The sequence below is a fragment of the Camellia sinensis genome, chromosome 14 (genome assembly GCF_055761805.1).
Source record: "Camellia sinensis isolate YWXY chromosome 14, ASM5576180v1, whole genome shotgun sequence".
Classification (NCBI taxonomy): Eukaryota; Viridiplantae; Streptophyta; class Magnoliopsida; order Ericales; family Theaceae; genus Camellia; species Camellia sinensis.
In genome coordinates this window covers 76,886,538-76,909,199 of record NC_138974.1, presented here as the reverse complement: position 1 = coordinate 76,909,199, position 22,662 = coordinate 76,886,538, and the positions used below count along the sequence as shown (strand labels likewise).

The 22,662-nt window shown below is 32.7% G+C and overlaps 1 protein-coding gene across 2 annotated transcripts; it reads left to right on the top strand.

The window, feature by feature from the left end:
• The first annotated feature begins 16,407 nt into the window (after positions 1 to 16,407).
• LOC114273047 (uncharacterized) lies at positions 16,408 to 22,662 on the top strand. 2 transcript variants are annotated; one of them, XM_028214786.2, is made up of 4 exons: positions 16,408 to 16,529; positions 18,602 to 19,748; positions 20,586 to 21,256; positions 21,364 to 22,662. In XM_028214786.2, the coding sequence occupies exons 2-4, from the start codon at positions 18,637 to 18,639 to the stop codon at positions 22,380 to 22,382; spliced, it is 2,802 nt and encodes a 933-aa protein (XP_028070587.2). In that variant the 5' UTR covers positions 16,408 to 16,529; positions 18,602 to 18,636; the 3' UTR covers positions 22,383 to 22,662. The 2 variants fall into 2 exon arrangements, with proteins under 2 accessions (XP_028070587.2, XP_082760245.1); XM_082904119.1 differs by having other exon boundaries at positions 16,409 to 16,533.

Below are 22,662 nucleotides of genomic sequence, written 5' to 3'. Positions count from 1 at the left end.
ATCAACTTTTATTTGTTTATTTATAGGAAGAAATTTTAAATTATCTATAAGTTATGAAATTAATTTTTTTAAATTAATTGTTTAATTTTTATCTTTATCTGTAGAGTATAAAATTAATTTTTAGTTTTTATATGTTTATCTATATGGAGAAATTTTGAAATTCAAATCTTTATCCATAAGCAATGAAATTAATTTCAATTATAATTAATCAAACAAATAGAAAATGAAGAAAAATAGAAAATATGAAAGGCAGTCAAAGTAAGTTGCCACGTAGGAAAGAGAGAGTTTCAAAATTATGAGAATTTAGGAATAAATATTTGGAGATTTTTAATAAAACAACTACATTTGGTTATATATAATACAACAATGATTCATCCCACTAAAAACATCACCACTAATAGCACTAATGCATTAAAAAAGTAAAAAAAAAAAAACACAACTCCAAGACCAAAACATCACATCATTAATGACGGGACCTACTGCCACCTAATTAGTGGGAGCACTAATTAGTGGGAGCAAGCATTTTTCTATATAATATATATATATATAGTATAGATAAATCTCTTTTAGGGAATGGGAATACTAGTAACTGCTGCCATGCAATACATTTTTCTTCTTTAAACGGCATTGTTTTTTTATTCTTTAAATAGAGCCAGTGTGTTTTCATCATAAATGGAAATATAATAACTAAATAATTCAAACAATACTGTTATATAAATTATATTTCAGTGCTTTACGAATTTTTAATATTTAGAGGGGTTGGTGATTATAATTTTATGAAAGGAATTAGATAAACAATCTGACACTAGTTTATAAAATTATTAATCATTTCACTATTAATAATGTTAATCAAATAAGACCTTAAAGTATTATTTAGAGTAATGCTACACCTACATTTTATTTTATTTTTTTCATCACATTTAGTTTATCATCTCATGTATAATATTATACTTGTTTAATGAGTTACACCACTTATATATATATATATATATATTAATAATGTAATTGTAACACATCACATGATAAATTGTGGTAAAAAATAAATAAATAAAATACTTAAATATAGTTTCTACAGTAGTATTGTTGGAATTATTTAGTTATTATCTTTTCATTTAGGGTAAATTAAAAATACATTTTCTGAAATTTGTTTAAAATACATATTGCCCCTGTGATTCTAAAAATTACATCCCGTCCCTTGAAATTTTTAATTTCATAACAAATAGGCCCTTTTATTAGTAAATCATCATATCAATTAACAATTTTTAATAATATTAGAAATTTATTTCAATTAATAAGTCAATTAATTTTCTTATTATATGGGAGAGCAATTAAAATTTTAATTTTTTCAATTAATTTTGGTAAATAAAAAAAATTTACAATGAAATATTTATAATTTTCTACACCACATGAGGTGCCCTATATTTAAGTAAATCTAAAAAGGTGTATTTGTAATTTATCCTTTCTTCATTTAAGATGAAAATACCTTGGCTCAATTAACAAAAAAACACAGAGAGAAAAACGATGTGCAGTTTAATAAAGAAAAACGGTGCCGTTTTTCAATCACAACAGTTATTGATGTGCTTTTAAGCACAACAGCATTCTCGTTCCCTTCTTTTTATGGGTTTAATTTGGACTCGCATTGATGATTCAAATTGTCTATCTCATAAGTTCTACAATAAAAGTTATCCTTATAAAAAATTAATTTGATCGGACAACTATAAACATGGGAACAAAACACATTTTATTTTATAAAATATATGGTTTACGTGTAATTATATTTAACCATTCATTTTATTTTATTTTTATATTTATAATTTTTCGATGAAGTTGACTTTTTTTATGGATGACCTTTATTGTAGAGTCTCCAAGCTAGATGGTTCAGATCGTCGATACAAGTCTGAATTGAAAATTTTAAGAATAATATGAAAAGATATAGAGAGATAAGGTATAGAGAAGAACTTATCCCGTTAACGTATGCCCCGAGGACAAATGACTTTCGCATGGGAAATGTAAGGGTAAGAGAGAATTAATTATGATGATTTTTAATAGTTAATTTTTTTTTTCTTATACGGACATAAGTACCCCTTATTTTTTAAGATAATTTTTTTTTTTAACTACTACTTAGTGTGATAAAAATAATAAATAAAAACTATCTTATATATTTTTGTTTTGTTTTATTTTTTTCAACAGTTTCTAATAAGGTGAGAACCCCACCAAAATATATGAAGGTAATTAAATATTATTTTAGTTATAAATTGTTTTATTTCATTTTCATAGTATTTGATTTTTTTTCTATCAAACTAAAATAATATAAAACATCAAATTTGAAGAAAAAGTGAACAGGGATAAAAAATAATAACAATAATAACAATAATAATAATAATAATAATTAAAGGAAGAGAATGGTGCAAATAGGTGTGTAAAAATGACTCGCGGCCCGTGGACGGGATTGGGAGTGGGTGCTGTGACGGCACGCATGCTGTCACACGTCGTATGGTTTATTCTGATCATATTTTGATAATCTGAATCATTCATATTATAAAATTTATTGAGTATATTATCCTTATAAAAAATGAAGTTAATTGAACAAATATAATCACATGATCAAGACAAATAATAATCCTAAAAAATTATTAAATCATACTAACCGTTTATTTTTTTAAACATAAACGTAGTTTTATTATAAGTTACAGATGTCTAATTAACTTGAATTTTTTCGTGGATAATCTACTCAATGAACCCTACACATGAACATTTCGGATCATTAAAATAAATTCAAGACGTGCTTTCACAGACTCACAACACGGTGCTATGCCTACAAGGCACATCACCAACCTCATTCCCCCGTGGGCAGCCCCAAGCTCGCCCACGACCTGGGGTGAGCCCGACCCATTTAGACCCGAGCCTAACCTAAGCCCCTGGGCTTGGCCCTGGGCCATCATTTTGAAGTCCGGCCCGGCTCGTAAGCCTAACCCGTGGCCTATCCCATCGGCCTACTTAAGGCTCGATCCACCTGAGACCCAGTTTCTTTTTTAGTAGAAAATAATAAAATTTTGGTAGGAAAAAAAAATGGTCAAGCCCGCCTAAGCCCGAGGCTAGGCCCAGGCCCATTAGGCCGCCCCTAGACCCAAACCACCGGCCCGCTCAAGGCTCGAATACCTCTAGGCTTGGGCTTGGACCTAGACTTAATTTTTTGGCCTATGGGCCAGCTCGGCCCGAATTTTAGCGGGAGCCCGCAAGGCCTGACATGGCCCGGCTTGGGCCCGAGCCCGAGTGGCCAGTCCCTGGCCGGGCCAGATTTACACCCCTAAGTGCAAAGCAAAGGTGTTCTAGTCTTACTATAAATATAAAAAAATTAATTAAGATAGTTTTTAAGCGAAGTGGTGCTACATGCATCAATTAGTGTATCAACTAGTGTTATGATATTATTACTAATCACATTTGTTATATATATTACAAATATTAAAAACCTTTAAAATGATGTCACATCACCTATTAGTACACTAGTTAGTACTAGGGGTGGGCAACAGTTTATCCGATCCACCCAACCCGCATACAAATGGGAGATTTCGCAAACACAATGCGAGCGGATGCAGTTTGGAATATGGCATGTTTACTGGTTTTACCTGCACCCGCAAGAACCCGCCCACACTTTTTATTATTATTATTTATTATTATTAATCTTAACCGTTGATTTCATTCCTTTATCTTACCTAGATATTTTTGCCCAAAACAAAACATCTTTTATTTTTTGAACTTACTTTGGCATTACATTTGCTAATAATATTATATCAACTAAAACTGAATAAATACTGATTATATTATTATTGTTTCATAACTGAACTTGTCCCCGGATGAAGTATGATTTGGATTTTTAGATTCTTTAATGAATTTGGAGTTCTAGTTTAGGATTTTAAAATATGTACTTGTGTTAGTTTATTATTTGATTTAGGATTTTAAATGTTTTGTTTGTGTTACGAATTAATTTTGTTGTGTTTTTAATTTTATAAGTTTTAATTAATTAATTATTAATGTTGGAACATTTTAGAAAATGGGAGGAAAATGACCCAAAATAAATATTTACAAAATGGGAGGAAAAAAAAAAAAAGGGGCTCAAAAATAAAATTTTGAAAAAAAAAAAGTTCAATCTGTAAACCACCTGCACTTCCGCGAATCATATTCATAAAAACAGCAAACTGCATGGCCGGCGGTTGCGGGTTGACTTTTTCCCAAACCGTATAAATGCGAGTGGGTCCAAATCGATCCATAAACCGTCCAAATCCGAACCGTAAATACCCCTAATTAATATATTAATTGGTACATATAACATTATTCTTTTATACAAGTTGATATAAATGTATATATCTTCTTAACATGTGTTTTTAGAGCATATGAGAAGAAAATAATATGAAGTATAACTTAATTTTTTTTTTATTTCTCGATTTTTTTTTTAACTTTTTCATTTTATAAATTCAAGATTCGAATATAATTTTAGGGTAAATTACACTTTGCCTCCCTAAAGTTTCACCAATTTCTCACTTTGGTCATTTAAATTTAAATTTTCTCATTTTAGCCCTTTACGTTTAATTTTTCCCACTTTGGCCCTTCATATTTGCAATCCTTCCCACTTTATTCCTAGACTAACTTTCATCCAAAAAACTAACAGAATCTGTCACATCACTAACACATCAACTCCATGTGTGATGTAAAAAATTCACTAAAGATGCAAAACAAAAAAATTGAATTTTTTTTTGTCTTTGGTGAACTTTTTTTTTTCAAATTTATTTATAAACATTATTACATTATAGATGTATCTAGATTAGATGCAGCTAAAAAATAAAAACAAATTTAACTAATTTTTTTTTATTAAATATGGAAAAATATATATATACTGACTCAAACACCTGTATTATCAATTCTGAAATGAAAAATTTACTATCATTTTTTTTCGTCTTTAATGAACTTTTTTATATTTTTTTAGTTAAATCTCTTTTTATTTTTTTAGCTACATCTAATCTAGATGCATCTATAATGTAATAATGTTTATGAATAAATTTGAAAAAAAAAAGTTGACTAAAGACACAAAAACAATTCCAATTTTTTAGTTTTTTATTTTTTATTTTTTGTATCTTTAGTGAATTTTTTACATCACATATGGAAGACAAAGTGGGAAGGATTGCAAACATGAAGGACAAAAGTGAGAAAGATTGTAAACATAAAGGGCTAAAATGAAAAAAATTAAACCTTAAAAGCCAAAATGAAAAATAGGTAAAACTTTAGCGAGGCATGGTGTAATTTACCCATAATTTTAACCGATTTGTTTTCCATAATTATCGTATGCAAGGGGTTTTAAGTGTTTGGACCCTTCAATACATGCCCAACATTTCAATACATGCCCAACATTATTGACTCTGCTCAATTGAATAATAATCTACCACAGTATCACCAAGTATCTAAGCAAAGAATAATTCCCATTTTGCTTTAAGCTAGTCTTGGAAAATTTGATGTTCTCAACATTAACATCGTAAAGAATCACAGCCCATAAAAAAATTTAATTAAAAAAAATGGTGATTTATTTTCAAAATTATATTTATTATTACATTTTTTAAAAATAAATATAATTAGATGTAACTACTGATATTCGATCACAACAACAACCAAACTCCCAGTTCTAACTACTTAATTATGTAAATATAACCATTCATTTACCATCTCAAATTACTTTTTTTTAAAAAAAAAAATTTATGTAACCATATTAAATTTACGAGATTACTTGTATTTTTTTTCTTTTTTTTGGGAGGGGGGGTCAAATCTCAATGATGAACTACTCCGAACACAAGTCCAATTTGATCATCCAATCTATTAATTTTCTTGACATCCGTATATATACATCATCCATTAAAAAAAATTAAATTGATTTAATAATTGTAGTCACTCGATTTAATTATATTTATTTTTAAAAAAATATATAATCTTGTCATTCATTTTCTAAAAGCTAAATGTAATGTAATTATGTGATTACAATTATCAAATCAATCTATTATTATTATTTTTTTTTTTTGTATCAATAATCTACATTGACAAATGAGACCATGAAAATAGAGTCTACGATTGCCAAACTAAACCAATCTAATCACAGTGAATGAGAAACAAGCCCACACCTTTTATCAAGTCACGAGCTTCATCATATTTCATTGGTAGTTGTCCTCAATAGGAGCACCCCAAATAGGACTCCAAAACCCAAAAAACAAAAAAGGTCTAAGGCCACTATTCAAATTCTCTCTGTATAGAGGAGGCTCTAAAAATCATCAAGCAAATCTATTAGGTGCAAATCCACTTACATAATACATATAAATTAACAAACAATTGAAGACCCGATTCTTCACTTTGACCCGAGTGTTTGGACAAATTATAATTTTTTTGGAAAATTAAAATCAAAAAACAAAAAAAAGCTTCAATTTTAATCCTTATAACAAAATAAATCATGCGTTTTTAATTTTTTCAATTTGAACCTAAATCTTTTGATTTATTTTTAATTTAAAGCATATATCTATTTTTGTTAAGAAAAATCGATAGAAAAAAAAAATACCATGTTAATCATTAAACTCAATGAAAAAAAAGTATTTTAGACATTCCATCAAACCTAATGAAAATAGTTGAATGTACACTACGGGAATCTCATGTTAATCATTTTCCATCAGTTTTACCTAATGAAAATAGTTGAATGTTTTAGATTGAATACAAAGTTTAAATTGGTAAAACTAAAAATTAAAAAATAATTTTATTACAATGGTCAAATTCTAGAAAAAAAATTTATATATATTCTATTGGAAATTATAATACATTTTTTATAATTGAGAAAATTATAATACAATTAGACAGTGGTAGTTCGCCTTGTTTGAAAAGAGCTAATTTAACATTGATTTTTGGCTAATTTACTTGGCTAAATTAGTTCCGTTTGGGAAGAATTTTTAATTTTTTTTTTTTTGGTTTGATTATGATGGTTATGAGAGAAAAGTAAAATAATTATAATTTGAATGTAATATTTTATGTTATTAACTAAATTAATCTATTTTATCTTTTTATATTAATTTAGCCACTTTTAACTCTTTCCAAACAAGGCCTTTCTTTGTTTCTTTATTGTTAGGCCAATTAGAACTAGCGCCTCTGCTTACGTGGCTGCCACTTGATCTCTGTACTCGCTTAGTCAAACATTGTGTGCCTTTCAAAGACCGCCAGCTGGCTCAAGTCAACCAATCTGTTAACCTTTAAAAATTTTATCAAATATTTTATCAAAAATATTAGAGGTGCCAAAAATTCTATCAAAAATTTTATCAAATATCTCACACATGGTGTGGGACCTACATGAGATCCACATTGTGTGAATCCTACACCCATGTAAGACATTTAATAAAATTTTTAATAAAATATTTTAATCTCTATCATTACTCATATTTTATATTGATGCAAGACTCCGACATGTGATCTCCAGCATTTTTGTACTACTATCTGTTATCGCTTTTTTATTACTATTGTCTTGTATCATCACTTATATTAATATTTATAATTATTAAAAAAAAATTATAAAATTTAATAATATCTTACCATATATTCGATATAAAACCATAAAAAACACCGATGATATTGAAAAGGTGTGAGTATGCTATTGGTTTTATAAATAAGTTTTATTTTTAATCTGTTATATGCAAAACTTTATCCGAAAACCATCTTTTATCATTACAGAACTATTAGAAGCAAAAAAGGTTGACTTTATTTTTATTTTTCTTTATTTATTTTTTACTTTTTTGAAATGTGCGGAGGGGCTTTGACCCGGATCGAATAGTTATTTGAGTGAGAGCTGCCCAACAGAAAAAAAACAAAAATTTTTTTTTTTTTTTTTGAATAGATAGGCCTTATTTCACCAGTGAAGAAAATAATTAAAAAATTACTATAAATTGTCACATTATTATCTTTACTTTTTTATATATTTTTTATAAAAAAATAAAAAATTAACGAAAATAGTCAATTTTCAAATGACTATATTTAAGTTTCATTGTAGTGGGATATAATTTCCTCTTGGCTTGTTCTCTTTTTACCGGTTTAAAAAATAAATCTCTTAATTAAAATTAATTATCCCACTACCAGAGTAGTTGCTTCACAGTTCTGTGACATCGCCAATGGGAGCTCCAAATGAATCTCATAACCCAAATATATATATATATATATATATATATATATATATATATATTTATTTTTACTTAGGTTAATGTCCATATTTAAGTTTCATTATAGTGGGATATGATTTCCTCTTGGCTTATTCTCTTTTTACCGATTTAAAAATAAATCTCATAATTAAAATTAATTATCCCACTACAAGAGTAGTTGCTTCATAGTTCTGTAACATTGCCAACGTGGCTACAAATGAATCATATAACAAAAAAATTTACAATTTAGATATATTGGCTCACTTTTATTAATTAAGAGAGAAAAAATAATTCATTATGCAGTGTATAGGTAAATACTTGAGACACCACCATTTTGGACCCCCACAATCCCCAATTAATTTGTGGTCACATATTATATTTTTCTTTTTCTCCACTCTCTCTCCTCCTCCTCTCTCACTAAAGTGTGGGGGTGCTGGGGTCTAGATCATTTCCCGTAGTGTATATTGTAGTTTTTCATTGGTCGGAAGTGCCGTGTTGACAATATCTCATGGTAAGTATGTCTCTTTTTTCTTTTTTTTTACCCTGTGCTCGTTTGGCATAAATGGTTTAGGTTAAAATAGTCACAAAAAGATAGAATAAGTTAAAAAGTCAAGACAAAATGTCACATTTAAGTCATAATCATTTTATTTTTTTCTCTCACAAATGTCAAAAAAGTCAAAAAATCTATTCCAAACGAAACTTTTTAGCCTCAAACTAAAATAGCAAAAAAATCAAAAAATTAAAAAATCAACTCATATCCAAAACCAATTCTAATATATTGGCTCTGTTCAGTAGCATTTATAAATCAACTTAACTTGATTTAAAAAAAGTTACCTATAGTGGTGTTTAATTGTAGTTTTATATTATAACTTATTTGATTTTTTTAACTTACTGGGCAAAAAAAATTAAAATTTTCTTAAACTATAACTTGTAACTTTCTTAGCTTAAATAAGTATCAACAAAATAATTTAATCTTTTTTGCTTTAATTAACATTTTGGATATTTGCGCAAAAAAAAATAATGTGACAACTAATTTAACAAAACAGGTTCATTTTTTTTAAATATAGATTATGAAAAAAAAATGTACCAAATAAATTTACAATTCATTTGAAAAAATTTAAGCTAATGATTTAAAAAACTATAATTATAAAAAGTAACTTATAAATGATAACAAACAGGGCTATTAATGAGAAGCTTTGTTCAGACTTTCTTGAGAGATTGATCGGCAAAACCAGTCATGTTCTTTCATTTAAGTTCCTCGGGTTGTCACTCTCTTTTTCACTTCTTTGATCTACTTTGATTTTAAAAGATCATGACTGGTTGGGGAGAGAGGGGGATATGAATGTGAACCAAATTTAAATTAAATAAAAAATAAAAAATTACTTTGGTAAAGAATTTAAATCACTAGCACTGATGTAATGGGCACGGAATTTTTTATCTTTAAATTATTTTGCTCTCTCTTTTAAGATATTTAGATTAGAGTATCACTATTCCGGTTCAAAAATTAAACTCACCTTGTAGATCTAATATGAACCCACTTTGTAGATCTAATGATGGGTTAAGAAGTTGATTGGTTGATAATTAAATATTCTCTAATTATCAACCGATCATCTTCTTGACACATCACTGGATCTAGAAACTGGGTTCGAAAAGTAGACTTTTATATCATTTTTCTTTAGATTATGTCTCTAGATTCTCTTGATTTGTATTACATGATCTAACGACGATAAGTATTTTAGTGAAATTTCACTTTTCTTTTCTTAGTTCTAATTTTTTTTTAATTTCTTTTTAATGTAATATCTCCTTTAGTTGCCGTTAACATTTTAAACCAAAAAAACATGGACGAAACTAGAGAGGTTAAAGTAAATTTTTACTTAGACTAGACTAACCAACCATGGAATTTATCCATCAAAAAATGATTACCAAATTATAGTGTGTGTTTTTCTAACACTTTTTCACGGGGTGAATAAGTCATAGATTCCTTGCTTTAAATTTTTTTTTTAAATAAAAATATTTTTTTAATTGAGATTTATTTAAAAGGTGAAAGAAGAAGGGGAATATTGAATTTATTTATATGTTGAATTTATTTATTTAAAAGGTGAATTCATTTATATGCCCTTATGGTCATGTATTAGAATTTTGATTCATGCAAGCAACATCTTTAGTGCATCATGCCCCCTCCCATTTAAAGATATATATAATCTCAAAGTTAGATATACATTGCTATGGATTTAACTAATAAATAAATAAAGTTGTATTAAAAAGGGGAATATCAAATAAATGAAAAAAAAAATTACAAATCAATTGTGCAAATAGATACAAATTCTCACTTTCACCAGACATATGTTTTATTTACATTTTATTAATTTCTAATGACAAGTTTCAAATTCTCTTGTCTTTCTGTCTTAATACCTTTTCGATGGTTTGAGACTCTACTTCAAAAAAATGCACATTATTCAACAATTGAAGATACATTAAGACAAGAGAGAAATAAATTTAAAAAGAGAAGATCCTTAGCTATTTGCAATGTTATTTTTTTCATTTCACACTTTTGTTATCTTTCTCCTTATTAAAAAATTGATGGTTGACCCATATAGCTAATCATATAAAGACCAAATTTAAATAAATTAAAATGTTCTAAACTACGCTATTATTTTTAGTTTTCATGAGTTGACACTTAACTACTTTAGCCACGCATGCACTAATCAATGGCAAACCTTTTGGTTTTGTTTTCTTCTTCTTAATTTATTTATTTATTTATTTATTTATTTTTCTTTCCCTTCACTCTTGTTGAATAAAATAGGTCGGCTTTGTGAGCTGTTGAAATTTTCTCAAGAGGCAGACAAAAGCCTCAATTTTATGTGAATGAATGAAAATTAACATTAGTACTATGTTGAGAAGGGTTAGGGTTTGGTGGATTCGCTCTATATTTATTTCAGTAATTTAAATTGTTCATTTTATAATGTTATTGAGCACATATCATTATGAAAAAAATTAAGTTCATAGAGCATTGATAGCTATAAAATCGAAACATATTTGTCTTAAAAAAATCGGACATGTCATCTATTTTTGTAAAACAAATATGATCTGATCATATATCTATTAATATTCGATCAAAAATTTTTTTTTACATGGATAATTTAATCCGCAAGTTTGACCAGATGTACCACTAAGCCCAACAAGATCCTCTCCAGTTGGATAACCAATGGGAGAAAAACTCCGCTCAAAAAAAAAAAAAAAAAAAAAAAACTTGAGAAAGGTTTAGGTAAACCCAAGTAATTTGAATGAAGATCTCAGTGGAATTTACGTCATAATCTGAAATTTTCTCATTTCATTACGGGATTTTCTGGCTTGAAAAACACTGAAAAATAATTTTGATGCATGAAGCAATTGAAAATTTACGCTGTAAGAATTTATGTATTATTGATGAGTTTATGATTGATGTATTACAAGATGTGTATTGATTTGTATGTTACAAGCTATTATATAGGAGAGGTGTGAGGTAAGTGAGTGGTGGTAGTGGATGGTAGTGGAGGTGGTGGGTGGTAGTGGAGATGGTAAGTGTGTTAGGTTTAGTGGGGTGGATGTAGTGGGTTAGGTTAGTGGGTTAGGTTTAGTGTACATTAACAGCCCCCCTCAAACTCAAGGAGGATAGGAACTAACCAACTTGAGTTTGAAGAGAGTAACAAAACAGAAAAGTAAGCTGACAATTAAAAATGGGATAGGAGACACTGTATGGTCGTGTCGGACCGTTGTAGCAGACAGTTTACGGGGTCATGTCGGACCGTTGAAGCAGACACTGTGTGGTCGTGTCAGATGTAGAAGACAGTTTACGGGGTCATGTCGGACCGTTGTAGCAGGACAGTTTACGGGGTCATGTCGGACCGTTGTTGAAGACAGTTTACGGGGTCATGTCGGACCGTTGTAGAAGACAGTTTACGGGGTCATGTCGGACCGTTGTAGCAGACAGTTTACGGGGTCATGTCGGACCGTTGTAGAAGACACTGTGTGGTCGTGTCAGACCGATGTAGAAGACAGTTTATGGGGTCATGTCGGACCGATGTAGAAGCTGACCGGAATCAATGTCGGGACAGTTTATGGGGTCATGTCGGACCGTTGGAGAAGACAGTTTATGGGGTCATGTCGGACCGATGTAGCAGATGTGGTGGTGCACCGAGGAGGCGACTTAGGGAGTGCGCCATGAGCGACTTATACATGATACTGGTATAACCCCCCCTCAAACTCAAATAGGTGTGAAGATAGAAACCTATTTGAGGTTGAAACAAAGGGATTGATAAAGCTGACCGGGGTAGAAGACACTGTATGAGTGGGTAGATAGGCGGCCCCAAAAAAAAAAAATATACATGTAGATATATATCGAGCCCTCAAAAGTCGTGCCCTCAAAAGGTGTGCCCAATTTTGTCAAAAGGCGTGCCATCAAAAGGCGTGCCCAATTCATCAAAAGGTGTGCCGGACATGATGGCGAGGCACGTGGGCGCCTTGGCTTGCGTGCCCGTTTGTCGGCTGGTGGCAAGAGGCGCGCGATGCGCGTGGCTGCCTCGGCTATAAGACGGAGGCTGAAGCTGAGGCAGAGAAAATCTGCGAAAAAAACTCGGAAAAAAAACTTCATTGTGCTGAGAGAGAGAGTCTGAAAAACTCAGTTGCCCAGACAATGGCCTCTTCTTCCTCTTCTTCCCGTGGTCTGCTGACGCTCTTTCCCGAACTGAACGAGTCAACAAGAGAGAGAACTGGTGCGGAGACCAGTGAACCTCAACCAAACACCTCTGTGTTTGCTCCGTTGAACTTTCCGATGCGGTCGGTGGAGCAAAAAATGGCGGTGCAGTCGGATGTGGAGGCCAATCAGTATACGTTGAAGGCATGTGTGGAGTCCATGACGGCGGTCACCAACTTGTCGCACCGGCTGCAGAGTAGGACAAATGAGGTGCAGCAATTAAACTCCCAGCTGGCTCTGCTCCAACGCATGTATAAGGATGCGCGAGCAGAGATAAGCGTGCTAAGGGCAGAAAACAAGGAGCTGAAGCGGAAGGCCACCGTGATGTTCCGATTTGGAGGGCCACCAGATGCGGGAGTGGAGGAGCAGGGAGGAGGCAACTGGCTTGGTGGTCGAGGAAGCACGGAGGCAGTACCGTCAAGGGCTACCCAGAACGGAGGCAAGAAGAAAAGACCGGCGGAATAAGCAAAGAAATGAGGTCGGTTGATGGCCGGCTGCAGAAAAGAAAACAAAGCTGTTTTTTTTTTTTTTTTTTTTTTTTTTTGTGTGTGTGTAAAATTGAAATCGGGGGGAACCCTGAGATGAATAAAATATGGGTTGTTGTGAAAATGTGTAAATTGTTTTTTTTTTTTTTTTTTTTATTGTATTTTTTTTTTTTTTATTTGTTTTTTATTTATTTATTTTTTTTTATTTTGAGCATGGTGATGATGAATATAGAATGACAAATAAAAAAAAATAAATAAATAAAATAAAATAAAGAAAGTGGGAATAGTGGGATCAGATGGATTGATTAAATAATTTGGGAATGATGGGTTGTATGAAAAGATGGGTTTAAAGAAAGTGAACAGATCGTGAATGGACTTGAGTAGAGAGAGATAGTGTTTTTTTTTTTTTTTTTTTTTTTTTTTTTTTTTTTTTTTTTTAATTTTAAACAGGCAAAAGAAAGAGAGAGAGAGATTGGGTGTCGTGTGTGGATGTGGATAAAGTAATAAAATATGAGAGTCGGTGGAATAAAGTAGGGGGAAGTGCAATGATATTGGTTTGAGGGGAGGTGCAGCACAAATAAAGGTAAGCCGAGGGTCCAGAGAAGGGTGGTGCAAAGATGGTCCGGAATTGTCTCGGAAAATCTTGCTCCGGCGATGGTCTGGACCAACCAGTTCGCCTCGGAGATGCTGTTTTACAATCGGCTTTTGAATTACAAGCGTAGAACGTTGGGTCCAGAAGCAACGGTTTTGGAGGAGATCCAAGGGTTCTGATGCGCCGTGGGCCGGATGCCGAGCCTGGAAACGTTTCTTGGTTCGGACGTCTGTTTGCAGCTGAGAGGAGACAGCTACACGAGGAGGTCTGTGTTCGATTGCATGCTCGAGTACGACCAGTACGAGTAGTTCTTGCCGGGTGAACCGGAAGATGAGAGAGAAGGTGATAGAGCTTATACCCAAGTTTGGGTCTGCGAAGCCCAGAGAAGGGTTTGGATTGATGAGAGGACAAGTGGGATCCAACGGTTGTGATCGAATCTGGTGCTGTGGTGGTGAAGTGTTGGTATTGAAGAAGAAATTAGGGAAACTTGGGTTTGTCCGGCGGACGGCCAAGGCGAGGTTGCCGCCCGCCGGTGAAGCGGAATAATGAAGTTGTTAACCTTGCTCTGATACCATGTAAGAATTTATGTATTATTGATGAGTTTATGATTGATGTATTACAAGATGTGTATTGATTTGTATGTTACAAGCTATTATATAGGAGAGGTGTGAGGTAAGTGAGTGGTGGTAGTGGATGGTAGTGGAGGTGGTGGGTGGTAGTGGAGATGGTAAGTGTGTTAGGTTTAGTGGGGTGGATGTAGTGGGTTAGGTTAGTGGGTTAGGTTTAGTGTACATTAACATACGCAAATGAAGTTGAAGCAGCAATTTGTCACATAGTCAACCATTTGATTTTTAATTTTTATTTTATTTTATTTTTTTTGGTTGTGTTGTGCCAAGATGATTGGATTGTGTAAGCTACAATTCAAAAAATGAGAACATTTTTTTTTATAACTCAGTGTGTCAGGGCCAAAAAAATGAGAACATGATATAAAAGTTCTCACTAACTTACCAAAACTAGTAAAAAGAAATTGATAATGATCATCAATATCTTAAATATATTTGTTTTTTTTTTTAAGGGTTTTGTTAGTTTTATCCTTATTATTTAATTTATCCAACTAAAATGTCTGGATTTTTTATTTTTTATTTTTTATTTTTTGAAGTAGCAGTTGGGGGACTTTATTTAAAAGGTTAATTATGCAAACACTCACTGAATTATTAGTAAATATTATTTTAATTCTTCACCAATGAAGAATACATTTTAATCAGTCAACCATAAAAACTAAGCAAATGCCCCCTTTGGAAAGGTGGAACGCAAAAATAATTCATTTTTCTACTTGAATGGTCAAAATTTATAAGTTCATAGCCTACAAGATAAAATAATATTCGCTAACAATTAGTAAAATAATATTCGTTAATAATTAAAATGGTTTTAGCATAATTAACCGTTATTTAAACTAGCAAAGCTATGTATCTTAAAAAGATACCACACAAATATTCAGAATTTATAATATGTAATCATATTCATTTTGGATATGATCTACGCCACACAAAATTTAAATGTATGCACTATGTAATCAAATTTTGAATATTTTTATGAGTAAATAGTATTTCTATAATTAAATTAATAAAAATGTTTCATGCCCCCTTTTCCCTCCACCCCCTTTGACCCCCTCTCTCTCTCATTGTTACATTTTCTTTTTCTTTTTTCTTTTTTTCCTGCTCTTCCAATCACTACCCGCCACGTGTCTGTGGGGGTTCTGGGGGTGGTGATTAGAGGGGGTCTCTATCATGACTCTTAAATTAATTGATGGTTTTAGAAACATTTCATAAGCCAATCATATTACCAGATACAATCTTATGACATAGATGTGAGATTCACAAAATGTGGGACTCACTACATGTCAAAGAATTATGTCTAATTTTATGATTGATTTATATGTTCTTAATTATTATTATTATTTTTATTTTTATTTTTATTTTTTGTATGTCACTAAATCAGTCATACCCAAATTGTCTTGTGACCTTTGGATCAGTGGCCCTCACCCGTGATATGATTTGGCGGTATTTTTAACAAAATTTGATTAGGCCTAATCACCATTATTATTCATCTAATTTTTCTTGTGTACTGTTGCAGCAACACTAGTGCTATGTCCCCTGAATCATGACTTGATTAACAAGAATAGCACTTTTGAATTCTCCTTCCTACAAGAAAAACCCATTCCATGGAATTCCTTGCATTCCACTTACCAGAAAGTTCGGCAAAAATGCATTAAACACAAATTGCTGGAATGTTCATCCATGCACATGTTCATATCTCTATATTCAATTCCAAAAGTCAACCCATACCGGCTAAAATTTTTGTACATATATAAATCTCTCTCTTGTACTCAATCTTCAGCCTAAGCTACTTTCCCTTGTGATTCTTGAACTGTGTTGCAAGCTTGAACCATAGCTTTTAGCTTGATTTGCTGAAGAAGAAAAGAGCCGCTTTTGGTTTGTTTCTTTGTTTTCAAGATTGTGAGTATGGCCTCTCTTGTCTTTTCTGCACCTTTTATTTATTTATTTTATTTTATTGGGTTTTTGTTGAGGTGAAGATTGGGGTTTGGGTTTCACAAATTTTTTATTTAAAATGGGTTTTTTTATTTTTTGGGACTTGGGTTAGGATGGACTTTGTGTTATGATTTGGAGTTTCTAAGTTTCAGAAACATGAATCTGCGAGGTCTTTGAGTATTTTCTGAGTTTTGCTAATCAATGAGCAGTCAAATATATATTATATTATAATTGTGGTCCTTTGCTTTAAATTGAGGGTTCTATTTTCTTTTTATTTTTACCCTAAAAACAAAATGTTTTTGAATATTTTATGACTATTTCAACAAAGTTTAAACCATTTACTTTTTAATCAAGGCTAATGCAATATTCAATTCAAAGGGTTAGTTAAGTAGTAAGCTGGGTTAGTTAAGTGATAAATTGAGTTGTGACAATCACTTCAAGAAACAGAAATCACGAGTTTGATTCCTATCAAGCGATTTTCTATCAAGTGATGAACTCCATCATCGGGCCACCCAGGGCCCCACCCAATAAATACATCATACACCTGAGATGAGAAATTACATTTACTGAAAATTAGTTGAGACAAACTTCCGGATACCTTTTAACAAATGAGGCTTAAGAAGCAAAATAATTAATGCAATATTCAATGGCTAAACAGTTTTAGTCAAAATAGAATTCTAGATATGATTATTATTTTATAGTTTGAATTTTTTTTTCCTCCTTTTCTTGTTTGTGAACTTCATGCTAAAAAAAATCACTCTGTTTGTTTTTAGTTTTTAAAATTTATTTTTTAGAAAATTTTCCTTTTTTTCTGTATTTTTTTGTTTTTATTGAATTTTTAAAAAAAAATTTAAACAATTTTTTTAATTTTTAGACACACCTAACATAAATACACTTAAAAAGTATAATATTTGTGAAAAAAAAATCTTTAAAAAATTCACTAAATACCAAAAATACAAAAAAAACTCAGTACATTTTTCGTATTTTTGTATATTTATTATTTTTTAAAAATATTTTTTCACAACTATTTTATTATTTAGATACATCTAAGTAAAGTGCATCTAAAAAAGTAAAAAAATATTTTAAAATTTTAAAAATATTCACTAAAAACAAAAAAAAAATACAAAAAAATAAAAAATTCAATTTTCAAAAAACTGAAACAAATGATTCCATGAACGAGGAGGTATCTTCCACTTATAGGAAGTTTTCTGCATTGAAACTTAAACACACACATAAAGCGGGAGAGAGTAAAATTGGCAATGGGATTAAACAGAGATTATTGACAACTATTTTATTATTTAGATACATCTAAGTAAAGTGCATCTAAAAAAGTAAAAAAATTGTTTAAAATTTTAAAAATATTCACTAAAAACAAAAAAAAAATACTAAAAAATAAAAAATTCAATTTTCAAAAAACTGAAACAAATGATTCCATGAATGAGGAGGTATCTTCCACTTATAGGAAGTTTTCTGTATTGAAACTTAAACACACACAGAGAGAGGGAGAGAGTAATATTGGCAATGGGAGTAAACAGAGATTATTGAGCATGGAAGTGCCAAAACGCAGGGATAGCCCACTTTCACGGCAACAAAGCCGGCTTTTAATTACTTGAATTGTATGAGAAGCAGTGAATCCAAATGCGTTTTTATGTAACCATTTTTTGTTAATAATAAAAATAATTTTAGTGCTTAACCCTCCATGTGACCTTCCCTGCATTTCTCATGGGCTCCTTCTACTTCACTTTATTACTTTAATAATTGCATTAATTTATATATTTACATTATATATATATATACACATATCTACTTCACCAAAACCAAACCACCCTTCTTCCCCATTTGTTCCCTCTCTCTTCCTTATCTTGACTGTCTAGTCTTTTCTTCAAGGTGGTTTTAATAAATCTATACATGTATATAAAGCAAAACAAAGCAAAGGTCTTTTTTAGTTGATTTGGGTTGTGGGTATTGTCATGTTTTCAAGTTATAGAGTTTTCAACTAAACTCTTGTGTGTTTCTTGGAACAATCTTGATTCTTGTAGGTCAAAAATTCCCAAAATTTTTCGCATTTTGCGAAATGGGTTTGTCTCGGAATCCTACCACGAGAAGTGGGGATTACTTGGAAGGAATGCTGAGTGATTTTGTTGGTGGAAAAGCCAAGTTGAAAGCACAAAAGAGTACCTCAGCCCGGCTTGTCACCGTGCTAACTTGCCTCCAATTCGCCTTTGCAATTTACGCGACATTCCTATTGTACTACATGAGCCCAGCCATTGATTTAAGAACAAAACCGGACTTTTCGTGGGCCACTCGAATCGCTCAGCATTGGAAACAGTTCATGATCACACCACACGTGGTGAGTCGATACCAAGAAGCCTCATCGCTCGTCCAAGCTGAAATTCCACCGCTCACACGGTTCACCCCAGCTGAAGTATGTGAGAATGAGAAGATAGATTTCCAACAAAAGAAATCCAATGATGAATTGATGATCAAACTCAAGAGAGGGCTTTATGAGGAGGTACTTCAATTCCAAAGCAAGGCCTTTGGGACTGAAACGCTTTCTCAACTCATGGCAATGAAATCCAAGTGGGATTTGAAAGGCCCAAACACCCCAAAAGTCACAGTGATTCTAAACCATTTCAAGAGAAAAACACTCTGTTCTCAACTTGATTCTTTGCTCCACCAAACACTCCCTTTTCACCATGTTTGGGTACTTTCATTTGGCAGCCCCAATGAGCTCTCACTCAAGAGAATTGTGGATAGCTACAATGATTCTAGAATAAGTTTTATTAGTTCGAGCTACGATTTCAAGTACTATGGAAGGTTCCAGATGGCTCTACAGACAGAAGCCGATTTCGTGTACATCCTTGATGATGATATGATCCCCGGGAGGAAAATGTTGCAGATTTTGACACACCTGGCCGGGACTGACAAGTACAAGAACTCTGTTTTGGGCAGCATTGGGAGGATTTTGCCTTTTAGGCAAAAGGACTATACTTTCCCGAGCTATAGAAAGTTTCGGGCAAAAGAGGCCGGGCTTTATTTGCCTGACCCCGCCTATGATATCACAGTCGATAAGATTGTGCGAGTAGATTTTCTTTCTAGCTCGTGGTTTTTATCCGCAGAGCTTGTCAAGACACTTTTCACTGAAACGCCCTTCACATTCATGACCGGTGAAGACCTTCATTTGAGGTATGTTTATGAATCAAAGTTCATTGTTTTCATTAAGGATATGAATTATTCATGTTATTTGAAAAAAATTAATTAAATTAACCATGTAGTATTGGATTCACAGGAACTAGATAATATTTAAGCACTAATCTATAATGAAACATGTCATAGAAGGAAGGTTGTTTCTGATCTTATTAGTTTAGTTTGACTGAATCAAGAAAAATGTAAATTTTTTTTAGCTGGTCAACTGTTTTAATATGCTATAATATCACATTACTTAAACATAAGACACACACAAAGAGAGATTAGAGAGATCACGGATTGCATTAAGATGCGCGCTATTTATGATTTCAACAGCCATCGAAAAAAAAGATGAAACAATTTTTTTTAGCATCATGTATTGAGTAAATTGAGAAGAAAATCAGAAGAAAAAAAAAAGGTTCAAATAGAAGATGAATACAGATCAAGTTAGGAAATCGATTCAGAAAGCACTTGAAGAACTATTTAAATACAATGTCGTTTTCTTGTCTTTTTTTTTTAATTTAAATATTAGTTTTCTGTGTAGGAATCTTCGTCACCTAACCCATCTTTAATTAATTGCATGGTCAACTGTCTGCTCAGTATCATATATTAGAGGGTAACTAACAAATTGATTTTATTTTCTAAATTTATTTCTGGTAGGCTGTCACTGGGATGAAACATAGACACTCTATTTGTTTCATTTTCAAAATCCGTTATCTGAAAAACACTAAAAACTAATTCGGTGATTTTTGTCATGGCAAGCTGTTTTTCTCATCAATTTGTTTTTCCTGTGATTTTTGCTTTCTAACGATTGCAATTGACCACAAAAAAATCCAGCTACCAGCTTCAGAAGTACAGAAATGCCGGCTCATTCGTTCTACCAGTTGACCCCAAGGACAAGGAAACTTGGGGAGACAGCGAGCATAGGCTCGCATACGTCTCCGAAACAACTGTCATCTTCAAAGACATTGTCCAAGTCCGCGACGACCAATGGTGGAAAGCCCTCTCCACCGGTTACATCACACAGTGGGCCGCGATGAATCCTCAAAAAATCGATGCACTCTTCTATGCCCACTCTATCGAAGAAGTGAAATTTCTCGGTCCTCTGCTTGAAAAATTCCGGTCCACTTTTGGGAAAAAGGCCTACATTGTTGTTTCGGGTGGCAATTTCTGCACTTGTGAAGACGCTGCCACGGCTTTGAACTGGCCAAACGCGGTATGCAAAGAGAGAAGGTTCAAAATTTTTGACTTGGGCATAGGCGCGCTCTCGGGAGTTTCTAATTCTGAAGTGCCCGTGATACAAGCAGTGTACTGTAGCATGAAAGGGTTGATCAAAATTCACAACCCGAGCGTGCTGATTGCAGTGTCTGATATCGATCCTAATGTGAAAAAAGCATTGAAGATGGCTTCGGAGACTACAACAAACAGTTCAACCCTTGTTCTTTTACAAAAATCTTCCGTGTCAAAGGTTCTCTGGATGGCCGATCTACGGTCCACAGCATTATCAAGTAAGGCTTCAAATTTTTTTTTTTCTTAACATTTTTAAGCACTTTACAACTATTTCTTTAGTTAATTTGTGCTAAATTTTCCTAATCAATCAATTCGTCGCGTGCAGATTGGAACAAAATGCGGATTTCAGTGAACATTGTGACCCAAAACCGGGCTAATTCGCTAGCCAGACTTCTCAAATCTCTAAGCAATGCCTACTATTTGGGAGATGAAGTGTCAATCAGCTTCAACATGGACAGCAGAGTGGATGAGCCAACTATAAAACTAGTGAACTCATTCGATTGGCCTAATGGGCCCAAAACCCTGAGAAGGCGAATCATCCAAGGTGGGCTAATCCGAGCCGTCAGTGAGAGCTGGTACCCATCATCTGACGATGACTTCGGGCTTTTACTCGAAGACGACATCGAAGTCTCTCCTTACTACTACTTATGGATCAAATATGCCCTACTGGCCTACCACTACGACCCACAAGTCTCTCTCCCCGAGCTTTCATCGATCTCTCTCTACACGCCTCGTTTGGTAGAAGTAGTGAAAGAAAGGCCTAAATGGAATGCGACAGAGTTTTTCAAACAGATCCACCCAAACACGCCTTATCTCCACCAGTTACCATGCAGTTGGGGAGCGGTTTTTTTCCCCAAGCAATGGAAAGAATTCTATGTGTACATGAACATGAGGTTCACCGAGGATGCCAAGAAAAACCCGGTTCAAATCCCCAAATCTAGAACAAATGGTTGGCAAGCCTCGTGGAAAAAATTCCTGATTGACATGATGTATCTAAGAGGGTATGTGAGTTTGTACCCGAATTTCCCGGGACAGGCAAGCTTTTCAACTAATCATATGGAGCCCGGGGCACATATTTCAGCAAAAGACAATGCTGTGAAGCACGACAAGAGAGATTTTGAGGTGCCATTGTTGAAGGAAGATTTTAGAGGATTGTTGCCCGGTGGGAAGATGCCACCAGCGTCAAAATTGCCATCATTGAACCTTTTCAATCAGGCGGTTTCACTCAAGGGGCTTAAGGCGGCCGGGGCAAAATTGAGGCAGGATGTGCTACAATGTAGTGCAGCAGAGACGGTTGCCGTGAATCATGAGACTGGTTTGCCTTCCCATTGTGCAGCATTCTGATGATCATTGATTCTTTTGTTACTTTCAAAATTATTCCTTGATGTAATGTAACAAGAAAAAAAAAATATATATATATATATATATATATATATTTATTTATTGATGTTGTAATTTGTAATTTTACTTTTTAACTGGGGGTGGCCTCATACTGTTCATAAAATGAATATTGGGTGAGTTGTTTTGATTCCCCATCACAAATGGATGGAGAATGAGTATTCTTGGTGAGGATTTGGGCCACTTTATCAATGAAAAATGCAGCCAGAAGTGGCACTCTTAATTA